Genomic DNA, 13,580 nt, shown 5'->3' on the forward strand with positions numbered 1-13,580 from the left:
TTGACCTGGGTGATGCTGGCGCTCGTAGCTGGGAGCAGGGAAGGCAAGAGGGAGGCGGAAGAAGGACCTCGCCCCGGGCAACAAGAGCTAAAACCGGCTCTGCTGCCCACAGAGCTCTGACACCCAGCGAGTTTGGTACAGGCACTTGGTAACAGGTGCTTCAGCACGAATTCTCTTTCCTGACTAAAGAAATATAAACAGCAATGAAAATGTGTCTTGTGATCTGGGCATTTTTCGAGCATCTCTCTGGTGCCTAGCATCATGAGAGGTTGTTTTGCAGCTCTAACCCACCACCCTCCCCTATAACGACACAGAGAGTCTTCCCTCTACCCACCTGCCTATTTTCACAAATAGGAACAGGATTGCCTTTAGGACACCTCCCTTTCTGCAAGTTTGGTTGTCTTCAGCCAAAGATTTTAATAGTTTGGGCCTAGGACCAGCTAGACATGACTGGTTATGCTGCTCATGCGGCTCCACAAGTCTCATTCTGAGGGGAAGGCAGGCTGGCGCTCAGGAACCCCAGAAAGCACCTCTGCAGATGCCAGTTTGCTTCTATCCCTTCCTAGGAGTGAAAGGTAAAGTCTGGCCACGACTGACTAAAAATAGACAGTGCAATGAAGGCAGTATTAGCAGCTAATAGTTTTACACTGGACAATTTTATTGTTACATGACTGTGCTCCTATCCATTCACCCACCCTGAGAGGGAGAGGCGATGGTGCGGGGAGCAACACAGAGATGTCTGAGTCTTGAGAAAATGCCTGGAGCCAGAGAGTAAGCAAGAGAAACAATTAATTTCAGAAATGTCTAAGAGAGTGGTTTCCAAATCTCTGTCCATGGGGAATGAGCATCTGTGAGGTCCACAGAGTCATGTTGCCCACACAGTGTTTCCAGTCAAAAGGCTTAAGATAATACAGCAGGAGAAATTTTGAGGATTAACCGTGATTGTAGTCCAAAACCATTTTAGGACTTTATCAACTACAGTTTGTGAAGTCTGTCTTGGTACACCACTGTTCATATTCTCTAGGATAGACTACTGCATCTTCTAGACATGCAGAAACCATCTTCTGATTCACAGAAGTCAGTTAAACTGATTTTAATAACATATGTGATTTATAGATTTTACAAGGGTGTTCAAGCTAGCAGCTCTCTGCACGTAGAAACACAGAATCATAGAATTGTCAGGGCTGGAAGGGACCTTAAAGATCATCTAGTTCCAACCCCACCACCATGGGCAGGGACATCCCCTACTAGACCATGTTGCCGAGTCCCATCCAGCCTGGCCTTAAAAACTTCCAGGGATGGGGCTTCCACCACCTCTCTGGGCAACCTGTGCCAGTGTCTCACCACTCTCATGGGGAGGAACTTCTTCCTAACGTCCAATCTGAACCGATCCATCTCTAGCTTTAATCCATTTCCACCCATCACTTTCCCCCCTATCCATTCCCCCTATCACTACTCGACATCCTAAAAAGCCCCTCACCAGCTTTCTTGTAGGCCCCCTTGAGATACTGGAAGGCCACAGTAAGATCTCCTTGGAGCTTTCTTTTCTCCAGACTGAACAGCCCCAACTCTCTCAGTCTGTCCTAATAGGAGAGGTGCTCCAGCCCTTTGATCATCCTCGTGGCCCTTCTCTGGACACGCTCCAGCACGTCCATATCTTTCTTGTGCTGTGGGCTCCAGAACTGGACGCAGTACTCCAGGTGGGGTCTCAGAAGAATGGAGTAGAGGGGGAGAATCACCTCCCTCGACCTGCTGGTCACACACCTCGTGATGCAGCCCAGGACACTATTGGCTTTCTGGGCTGCAAGTGCGCACTGACGGCTCATGTTGAGCTTCTCGTCCACCATGCACGTGAGTATTTAGCACATGACAAAATTAAGTTCCTACTGACTCCAATGATGTAGAATTCAATTACTATTTGAGAAAAATACAGGCATGCTTTGTCCATTTAAAAAGCAGTCCCGAAACTGAGAAGTTGCCCTCATTTGTTAGTGGTGGTTACAATTCAGTGTCACATTCTTTCAGCTGTGTAACAGCTCATGCTTTCAGATGCATAATAACCAATTCTCTGAGTGATTTACTGCACCAGCAAAAATCTGCTTTGTACTATTTCTTAACCTTTCTTAACATGGTCCTTAACAAACAGTATTTCTCAGACTTCAGTACAAAAAATACTCTCTTCTGGAATTGATCTGGTAAGGGCTAGTAGTGGCATTAGGTGCCCTTTAGAAAATTTATCTAAGGATTAAGCAATTTTTTTTCTAAAATCACAAATCATCTAAATTTACATCTAAATATAAAATAGAGCAAGTGAAATGTAGTCACGAATGTAAGCATTTCCCCCTCTGTTTTTGTGCAGAGAGAAAAAGGAGCTCCACTGCACAGACACAATTCTTGTCAGTTCCCATACTGCACACAGCCCACTGCCATATGAAATCTGGATTGCATCTCCCTCAGCAACAGAAAGTGCCACTGCATTAAGCATTAATGTATCAGAAAAGTGACTATTGACCATAAGAATAATTCTGAATACCAGCAGGATATATACACACACTTTAGATTACTTTTTTCCCCCCCCAGATGACATCATTCTTCAATTACTCTTTTTGGTTGGAAATAAATACTTGGGTTTCACCATGCAAAAAATCCAGAAGTAAATAAAAACAAATCAACCATTTTATTGCAATACATGCAGTGACTATTTACAGCTAAAGAGAATATAGACCGAAAGAGAGTTAAAACTACCATCAGGTAATGGCTACTGGAACTTGAAGGCACATCAGGAATAAGAACTGAGAAACTCAGGCCTTGCTGGCCTGAGAATATGCTGTGAAATTAACCTGTGTTTGTTTTCCAGGCAGGCTTTCATCTTGCAAAGCACCATGTAAAATACAACGGTGGCTGTCATCGGTAAACAAAAGGTAAAGAAGACAGACACGAAGTGCTCTTATGAGGGGTTGGATGCCATCAGCATCGTTATGGAAAAGAAGAGACAGCAACGATAAAAGTTTAGGGACAGCCTTGAAAACCAGAGAAAGAAATGGTCAGAATGATGTTCGTTGAAAAGTCACTCAAGCAGTTACTCTAATTAGTGCTATAGTTAGGAAATTCATCCGGCCAGCCCTGTCTCTAGTGTCTTTCCTATGGTGCGGGTAAATAAATACTTAGCAGAGCTCAAACTTCAATGAGAAAGTCTGCAGCTCTGGCATGTTTGGAACCATGAACTGATGAGGATGGAGTATATATAGCTTCATGGTGGGCAAACTGCAAAAAAACCACAACAAAAAGCCTAAAAAGGATTTTGCAAGAGTTGGCTTCGGTGGATACAAGAGTTAATGCAGATCTTCAGAGACAGGCACATGACTGGGTTTTAGATGGCTCAAAAGTCAACAAACATCTTCATTAGCAGAGTCAAAAAAATCAGCTGAAGTTCCAAAAGGCAGATACAAAGAGTGTAATATCTAGAGAAAGATAAAAGTATAGGCACGATGAGGAAGGAAAGAAAATGAAAGGTACTATTTACAAATAATAAACATAACTTCTGACTTCAGTCAAAAGTTAACTAAAGAAAGCATGTTAAGAAGTTGAAAGTTGAAGTATTCACAGGGCTCAGATGGTATCCAAGCTTGCAATAGCTGATTATTCCCATCCTAGGATGCTCCAGCAATCAGCCCTGTCAGTATGAACCATGAGCGTTGCTCTTCGAGAACTCACAGAGCAAAGAGTCCAAGAGAACAGTGGGACAAGGATCAGGAATTTAAAAAGGCGACACTGACTCTGTCAGTCAACCTAAACCTAGAAAAAGGCTAGAATAATTTTTACAAAATCCTACTTGTAAAAGATGGAAAAGTAACCAAGCAACAGCCAGCCAACGTAGATTTGTCAGGAACAAAGTATTCCATACCCCACTACCATCCATTTCCTTCCTTGTGAAAACTGCCTTGCTTGGCCACAGGCACACGAGATCCTAAATCTCCCTGTTGCCTTTGACATTGTCATGCTGTGAAGTCCTCACACATGAAATATGGGGCTCCAATCCACAACAGCTATAAGAAGAATCACAGCAGTACAAAATGCTCTCAAAAACAATTGCCAGAGGCTTGCTGGGAAGATACTCAAGCAAGGTTCTGCAAGGCTTTGCCTGGGTTCTATCCCATTCAGTGTGTTCACAAACAACTCAGACTATGGGGTAAATGAGGACATCTGCAAGACTTGCCCATGACAACATACTTGAATGAATGGTAAACAGCACAGGAGACAGGTCTAGAATGCTGGTACCTTGCCAAATTTGGTCCGAGATCCATTAGAGATAGGTATGCAGACGCAAAATACACAGGCACAAAATGGAGATTATTAGTGGTACTGAAACGGATCTGTGATGTTTGCAGACCAGGAACCACACGTGAGTTAACGTCATGCTGTTGCAAATATAATTCCAGCATGTGTTAATGGTACTAACGTAGGCAAGTGTCAGAAATTAATTGTTCCACCTACTCTGCTGTAGCTTCAGCCAACACTTTGGGTCCCATTTTGGACTGTAAGATTTGAGCAGTCAAGCTGGAGAGAATCCAGAGAAGAGCACCAACAACTGCGAGACTTTGAAAACATGACCTAACTGGGTTTACTTAAAAGAGAAGACTAGAAGAACATGATAGCAATGTTCATATAGGAGCACTATTCATCACATCGATTGCCAATAAGAACAGTAATTAATTGACTTAACTCGCAGGGATAAAACTCTTGCTATAACTCTCCAGTTGTACGGTTCAACAAAGCGTCATGCTGGTGATGAGGTCATGGGATCCCTTTTGCTGGAAGCTTTCTAGAGTTAAACACTTGCCAGTTTACACTCTTGGCAGGTTTGATTCAATCTCAGAGCAAGGAGATGGACTAGAAAACTTTCTGAGACTGCCCTTCATCCTTAGCTCCTCTCAAAGATCTCCAGCATTAAGTAATGTTTTGTGCACTGTCTGTGATTTTTGTAACAGTTACAAATGGGGAACAAACAAGTAGGTCTGCTATGCTATCAAAGTGCTGTATGGATTGTAACTTCATGTATGTAATGGACAGTACTTTGCAGAGGAAAGCTGTGCCATGTTTCCTGAGAAAAATGAGATACTGCTGCAAAAGTTGCCTGTTGAGCAACAGTGCTGCGACAACAACAGATTCTGCCTTTCCCAGGAATCCCAATGCTAAAAGTCATGTAAGAGAACTGCAAAATACCCACCTAACCTATTCCACCTTGTTTTGAAAGTCTCTGTTGTGTCTTATCTCTACAAAATCTGTAACACGGCAGACAAATATATTTAAAAATCTCCAAATAATTTTCAAGACAGTAAAATTCCAGAGGCAGAACTTGACATGCTCCTACTGCCCGGACTAGAGCAACATTGCTGACAAAGAGAATATGGAAAATCGCATACTGAATGCTGGTCCAAAACCGAATTTTGGGGCTGAAGTCAAAGTCCACTATGAAACCTGTAAGATTCTAAATAGGTAAATCAAAGGCCCCCAAACGATACACAGCAGAATGGGGCCAAGTAGACAGAAACACAAGCTGACCTTTACTTTGTTTGTAGGTTCTGGAAGATTAATCGAGTTTACTGGTCAGTCCTTCGGAAGACCATGCTTCTAGCAAATAATTGTATACGTAAATATTCTAGCCAAATACTTTTCAACTTGTTTCTGTGAAAATGGGAAATAAAATAGACCACAAGCCTATCAGTACTTGATAATAAAAGAAATTCCATCTATTAGCTTTTTTTATCAAGATGGGAAAACAGTTCAATACAGTTCATAGAAATGCTACAAATTCCTTCATTACTACATGGTTTGCAAACAGCCCGTGGCCATTAGCTTTACTTGAGCTGAAGTGTTTTCAGCTCAACAGCAAATAACCAAAAGGGACAGTTTCCAGGGACATTTTCAAGAGCACTGCATAAAGCCAGCTATTTTCTTAAGGCTACATAGCAACTGTCTTCAACTTCTATTTCAGGTTTTTCACACAGCTTTTCGACAGCAAGAAACCAGAAACCCTTAGAGATAGTAGAGGTACAGAAATTAGCTAAGTCTGAGTAACACAAATTGCAAATGGCCTCATCATAATCACACTTGCTAACTAGGATCTAAAGCAAGACTTTTTCCAGAACACTTTAAGCCCTGCTTAAAATGCAATTTCAGATGCCACTTAAAAAGATTCCCAGAAGAGATGCAGGCTTCTGAAAATCCAAAATCACTTTCTAAAGTTGCTCCACCGTTACCCAGGACAGCCGATGTCCATACTGATGACCAAGAACCCTGCATCTAAACACTGTCCCTGCACAGACATGAGTCTTTCTCACTGGAGCACAGGAAACTTCCTATACTATTTTCTGTTCTTGTGAAGTTAAGATAGTTTCAAGTTCCAGGACTGTCCACAGCCAGGAAATTAATTTCTTTAAATGCAGCAGAAACTGTTTTTAAAAGCAGGCAGGAAATATGACATTTTACATTTTAGTTTTTTAATTATCTTTAATCAGACACATTACAATGCACAACTGTGTCTTCAGCAAGGTAACAGGGTGCCATCCTTCAGACCAGGAAGAGATAAAGGAGAACTCCCAGTCCTCCCTCTGACCTTTTAGGTACGAGTTGCAGATGCTCTAAACGAGGACAATTCTCACATTTAGTACAGCATTCCCCCTATACCTATAAAGCCTTCAGAACAATTCAGTCATAGCTTCCATTTGTTTCTGTAATTGAGATTGCAGCTACTGATCTTACTGAACTGAGGATCACCCTTGCCTTCTAATACATTAAAAACCCAACAATTTCATAGGGCATTTTCACCTTGAGGATTATAAAATTTTGAAAATACAATTCTAACCGAAGTTAACCATCCCACTAGCGGTGCAGCTTTCCAGCTCTTCAGCGCTCATTAAGAGAGATTGTTTAGGAAACAAAACCTTTTTTATTTAATGCTACACACTCTAAATTGAAGGAATAGAATATGTGCTTGACCTCAGGACCAAAATATAGGGATACAGCCCAGAACATTTTCCAAAGTAAAACCAGATACCAATCAGCGCAAGAAGCATCTTCATCCATTTGCACTCAGTATATTTTTAGACAAACTACAGCATCAGAACATTTAGGTACCTCTCCCCCATACAGTACAAAGGTCGAGAGCAGATTTCTTGCCTCCTGCGAACCAGTTTGTCAGGATATTTGTATTGATGACATTAAAGAAAAATAAACAAAGCGTTACATTCTGATGTCAGGTGTACAAGTGCAGTAGTGGGTTACTCTCAGAGGAGAACATCATCTATAAAAGTTAAGTGGTATACAGGTTATCCTGGAGTGACTATAATACAGAGAAACTTTATGCCAAAGTAAGTATTTACAGAGATACTGTCACAGCAAAGAGGACAGGAAGCTAATCTCACAGAAGTAGTTCAATAAAGAGCAAATGAGTGGACGAAGACAAAAGCTTTGACTTTATATAATAAAATACCAAGTGCATTCTTTTAAGTGAATGAGTCTTTGAGACTACAGTCCTAGATTTCAGGAAGCCATTTGAAGGTCAGACATACAGTCCTGCTGCACAGCAAGGGTTACTTCCACTGCCAGATTTTTTTACACGCGTTGTAACCTCAGTAAATCACAGCAATTCTAGCATTGCTTCTTACTGCAAGGTCAAAATTCAAGCTCTTAAATAAGCCCCCTCCAAATGCCAGAGATGGGATTTTGTATAGCAGACCTTCCGGCACAATTCAGATGTTTCTCCACTACTTCTGTGCTGTACATCTGGGATTAGAACTGAGCCCAGAACACTTTAAGGGTAATTATGCTGAACTGCTCAAAAGTCTTGGCCAGAGAGTTATTATCCAGCTTTTTCTTGTCAACGCAACTTTAATCACATCCGATTTTTTTAAGTAGCCATATTATTTTAGTTACTTTGGCTCTTTTCCAAGGGTTGTTTTTTTTTAAAGCTGGTCATGAAGAAGTTATTAATGGATGGCTATTTTGCATATTTCTTGAAGAGCTGCTACTGAAATAACCAGACGCATTTGAGGGGGAACATGGGTGGCTGACTGCTCAAAATAACGTTAAAAACTTTTTTCAGATCAATTTTTGATTAAGAGCAGAGTTGCTTTAACCTAATGCTCACAAGCACTTTTTCAAGCCAGCGTCCTCAGCCACCTAGCAAATATAAGGGGTAACAAGCATAACCAGAGTCTCTCCAGTGTGTGACTTCGAGGAACACAACGATCCCTCACAGCAGAGGAATCCCATTCCAAATGGCTTGCAGTATTAGACTCCAATACACAGGACGAAAAGTAGAAGGAAGTCTCATGGTTCTCATGCAGCTTCTAGGGAGTCTGCTGCGCCTTGAGCCAACAGCTTTGACCGCTAGCGACTGGGCTCAAGCAGGCAGCACACTGAACAGTAAATCTGAGCAGCTTCCCTTTTCACTTGAGATTAATTTACTGTAATGTACATTACTTTCAGTGGAATGATACTGCTCATGTTTTGGCAGGATGGGGAAAATTCCACTTTGTCTTTTTAAATTATTTTTATAAGGCAGATAATGCAGAAAGTTGAAACAGAACTTCTACAAGGATTTAATCTGTGATACTGTAAAATCAAAGTACTACTTTATTAAATGAGTTATTTTACACAATATGAACATCAATATAATTACAATTGTAAAAAATTTTTTATAACAAGTATGGACTGATTTTTCAGGATTTCCAAATAGGGCACAACTGTACATTTACACATAATTGTCTTTGCGTGAAGCCCAAGAGGGAACAGCATAAAAATATGAATGTTTCTGTAGCCCCTTCATTTTTGCTGATCAACAGTTTTAGAAAAGCAGCTGCAGGTTTGTTATGTAAGGTCTGACAGTAGAAGAGCCAATAGGTGCCACGATTTCACCTATAAAAAACAAGAATAACTCAGTTAAGCTAAACCTTTACACAATGCTGCTTACCTTTCGTGAATGAAATACCGTAATACTGCTTTTCACCTCATTTCAGCCCTTTTTTACAGCCACTTTGAGTTACAGCCTAACAACTGGCTATTGGGAATAGCCAGTTATAGTTAACACAGAGGTTAAGTTTTATATTTCAATGCAAAAAAATCTGCATGCACTCACGTAACTTCAGGAACAAAAAGGCTCAACTGTTGGAAATACACTAAACAACTATTTCCATGACATGTTCTGCAGCAACAGACAGACTGTATTTTCTATATGCATTTTGTTCCAAGGAAAATTAATATTTCAAAGCAAGGGTTAAATACTAAAGTATTCCTACAACTCTAAGGATGACCATTTGAAATAACATTAATCTTTTTTAAAACAATCTCCACGCACAGCAAAATGCCACTACCATTTCACCTGTAAGTACAAGCTTGCTTCTCCTGGTTATAACAGTTCAGGGGCATAACTTTAACCTACAGTTAGTTTTCACATTAAATGAAACAAAGCAAGTTTTAGGTCCTGGGTGGCGGTTGCAAAACAAATTATTGATAATATACCTTTCTCAGACAATCATTTAAGAATTAAGATAATGACCTGTAGACAACTTTACGCCTGAACATCAGCCAATTCTGGAGGAAGTGGAGTCTTAGGATGCTTGCTTTCAAAGTGCTGTTTGAAGGTCTTGGGATCCGGCATTTGTGTCTGATTAAAGAGAGACATTTAACTTTATGCACAGTACAAGACTTAAACAAAACTACAAAAACTACTCCCACCTACATTTTGTTTTCTTTTTCCTGAAGCAAATTGTCTCCTCAGTGACAATGCCCTGTGACAGAAGCACCATTAACTTAACTGCAGATTAAGAGAGAGTTTTTAACCTCCTATTTTCAAAGAGGTGCTTTTAAGCACTAGTATCGTGCTGTTATGACAGCAGTATTATCCCTGCTAGAAACCTCCCTGCAGGTCTTACACTTGATGTGCTGGTTTGGTAGAAAACCTACCTCTTTACCATTTTCTTTTTCAACACCTAAAAGATAAACACTTATCCTTCTCAGAAGGTATATTTACGAGAGCTATTTATTTTGTTTAGCAATAGGCCAAAGATTTAAGTGGCATAGACAGATTCTCTACTTGGCACGAGCTCTCTCGGACCATTGCTGCTACACAGTTGTAGACATCAACTGCCCAAAGTGATTGCTGCTACAGCCTGACTTCACAAGAAAAGGAGCTGGCTAAAAGTACTTAAGCGAGCAGCCCTAAATGTCTTAAGATTCCAAATTAAAAGGGAGAAATCTTTTCCAAGACTGATCATTTAAGTGAAAGCAGCAAGTTTATCCTTCAGCTCCAAAATGAACACATTCAGGAAAACAAGCCAGGAGAAAAATATAATCCGATTAGCACTCACATCTTCCAGTAGAAGTTACCATGTACCTAACTTACACCAAAGCTTTTGGCACCACCACTTTTCCTCTCTCGATTAACATCTATAACTATCAATTCTAAAGACAGGTCAATTCCATCACAAAGGAAAGAGATTCCATTTGAGATTAAACAGGAAGTGATCTCACACTTTTCACATTTTATATGTCATACTAACAGCACGTGCAAACCTCCTGCAATTCAAAAGGCAACACCTAAACCAGATCCGTACATGATCTCTCAGGTTTTCTCCTATATCAGTTATGAGTATAGCTGAGTAATCTGTAAGCAAGTCACATAACAGATGCAAATACTTATAGCAACAAGCTAAGCAGTCACTTAAGTATTATTTTAGTTTCCACTATTAAATCTTCTCCAGGAAGACAGACCTGCATACAGTAATATTTTGTCTTCAGCTCCTCTTACCCTACAGACAGTGCAGGTATATATCAAGGCAGCCTTGGCCGCAGCCTTCTGATCGTGTCCTTGCTTCTTCTTCTGCTCAGCTTGCTTTTTGGCATTTTTCTGCTGCGACTGAATCTTCTGCTGTCCACGAGCCATATCTACAAACAAAAAAGAAGACATTTAGTCCACGAATGTGAGAAACCACTGGTGCTAGCTGACTCGGAAGCTGTAACCATGACCATAATGCAGTCATGTGCTCTATCCATAAGACCTACAGAACTCCCATAACTTGTATACAACTGGCATCCATTCACGCTCTCTACTATGCAAAGACTCTCTAGTTTTAGTATCATTCTTAAGATAAGCACCACAATCAGCAGACCATTCTAAGGTTTCTTCCTCTACAAAGCTGCAAAATCTACTTTTGAGAAGTTTTTGGTTTTTTTCAATAGTCAAAATAATTAGAAGTTTCCTTTACAGTTAATAGAAAATTAGTCTCTATTTCCACCGGTAAAGTAAAATTTATGGGGTTTGTTGTTCTCTTCTTCTTTTAAAGCATAAGATTCAACCTTTATTTCCAGAAATTGAAGCAGGTTTCAAGGAAGGCAAATCAAAGTATTAACCCAACCGTACTAGTGTCTTCTGGTGTATGTGCTTGTGAGCTGCTTCAGAGTTGGGAATGCCAAGAATGATAGGTCATCTCTCCTCTTCACTCAAGGCTATTTTTACAGGTGGCCATTCTTTTTGATTTTTCAGCCAACTTTACACACACATGTACTTCTTAAAAAGAAGTAAAACTGTGCCCACCATAAGTCATTATTCTATGTAACACAGGAACACAAAGGAAGCAAACACAATTTTAATACGCCATTAGAAGGTCCACCACAAGAAGAAACAAAGATACCAAAAATCACGTTTCAGGGAGCAGCAAAACAGCATAGTTTACAACTGCAATGTTCCACCTGTATGCAGCCCACTCGGACATCCAGTTCAGCTTGCACTCCACCCCCAGAGCAGAGGCCAGGCAGGATTTGTGTGCAACAACAGGGCTGGCTTCAGAACGTGGTTATATAACCCAGCAGCCCACTTCCCTCTATATCTTTCTTGCAATCCCTCATGGCCCACACACAATCCAGTTGTGCAGCTCTCACAAAAGCACAGGACCTACTATACAAGCACAGGACAGCTAGTCAAGTCTGTTGTTTTCAGGACAACTAGTGAAGTCTAACATTCCCAGGAGACTGGTTGGTTGGTCACTGCCCCTCTGTGCAACCTGGGTGCCTGCTGCGAGTTTGGTACTCAGGAGATGTGGGGCTACAACAGGTCTGTCACACTGTCCTTCCCACAAGGACAAGCAGCTTTCCACTGCCAGAGGGAGAAAGGCCTATCCAAACACTGACATCCAGTAAAAAGAAAAATCACACCAAAAGTAAAGCAGGTAAAGCCTTCAAATCGTTATGAAAATGAACCTTCTAAGAAACATCAACATCTGCAAATTCACTAGCGCTGCACAAATTTCTGGACATGTAGCACCACAGTGCTTAACACTGATCAAAAGGACAGCCCTGAAACCAAAAACCAGCTCTTGCAGATTAAGAGGCACCTCTTCAGCCACAGTCCAGTTCTTTCATGGTACATAGCACCATCATGTAACCCTCTGCAGAAGTATTACTCTACATCTTCAGTGCTCCCTCGTCTTCTCCCCTCAGTTTCTCTAAAAGAGAATTTAGAAGTCCATATGGCTAACAAAATTGGAACACAAAACCAAGCAAATTCTATTAACAAGAACATGAAAACACACGTGGCATTCAACTAGTTCCATAAGATACAGCACTGAATGTTAAGAAGACTAAAAATAACAATCCATGTTTTACTATATGATAGTTTTTCCGAAACATCCCAGCCAGGGCCTCACATTGTTTAGGTACACATGGCTCAACGAGAACAGTGAATTCCCATTAAAAAACAAAACAATCAAAAAAACCCACAACATAAAGAAAAAGAATGAAGAGATGTTGCCAATAGCTTTGCCTACACTAGAAGGAAATCATAGGTTTTATTTTGGTTCTAGTTTACTAGTGTTAACAGTAATCCTCCAGAAGTCAGGGGGCTCCTGATAGAACATACGCATACATAACAAAGTTTTTTTTCCACAAACTGTTTGCATATTACTTTGTATTTCAGTCCCCTGAAAAGAGCTTAAGTAGTACACTGCAACAGCCAATATACTGAGCTTGTATGTATTTGGCAACTGCTGAGTTTGAGATATAAACAAGAAAACATGAACAAGAATATCTGCTTAAAAATATCAACCTCCATATGATGGCCAAGACCAAAAATCCAAGTTTAAACTCTGCAAATTACACTAGCACAGTTGAAACACAAAGGGAGAATACTCAATAAGTACTGGTAAAAATAAGCCTATCAGTACTCTAAGAAAGAGAGAAGAATAATCTGAAAGTTCGTTTAAAAGAATGATGAGTTCGTCTGCAAGGCTAAAATCTGTATTCCAGTTGCACAACACACGTAAGTGCTGCTCTCCTTATCTGGCACACCCTCCACAGAGTCGAGCAAACCGGCCTACTATTTTGAAATAAAAATGCGTGAGCACACAGGGAGCCCAACGCCATAGAAAAAATTTGCTGCCAAACTATACCGGCCCCAGCGCGGGCGTTACGGGGCTGGAGCCCGCACTGCGTTAATGCCTCACGCAGGGTCATTTCCTTCTCAGTCACCAGAACACGAGTCGAGTTTCAAATCCTAAAACTGGACACCGACAGCTGCTTCCGCT

The 13,580-nt window shown here is 40.8% G+C and overlaps 1 protein-coding gene across 1 annotated transcript; it reads right to left on the reverse strand.

Moving 5' to 3' along the window:
• Positions 1-8,602: 8,602 nt before the first annotated feature.
• On the reverse strand, positions 8,603-10,945 carry ZNF706 (zinc finger protein 706). Its single transcript, XM_009871692.1, has 3 exons — positions 10,811-10,945; positions 9,560-9,667; positions 8,603-8,919 (listed from the first exon to the last, which is right to left on the reverse strand). Exons 1-2 carry the CDS (start codon positions 10,943-10,945, stop codon positions 9,572-9,574), a joined length of 231 nt encoding a protein of 76 aa, XP_009869994.1. The 3' UTR covers positions 8,603-8,919; positions 9,560-9,571.
• Between the last annotated feature and the right edge of the window lie 2,635 nt (positions 10,946-13,580).

Source organism: Apaloderma vittatum, unplaced genomic scaffold (assembly GCF_000703405.1).
Source record: "Apaloderma vittatum isolate BGI_N311 unplaced genomic scaffold, ASM70340v1 scaffold7636, whole genome shotgun sequence".
Taxonomy (NCBI): domain Eukaryota; kingdom Metazoa; phylum Chordata; class Aves; order Trogoniformes; family Trogonidae; genus Apaloderma; species Apaloderma vittatum.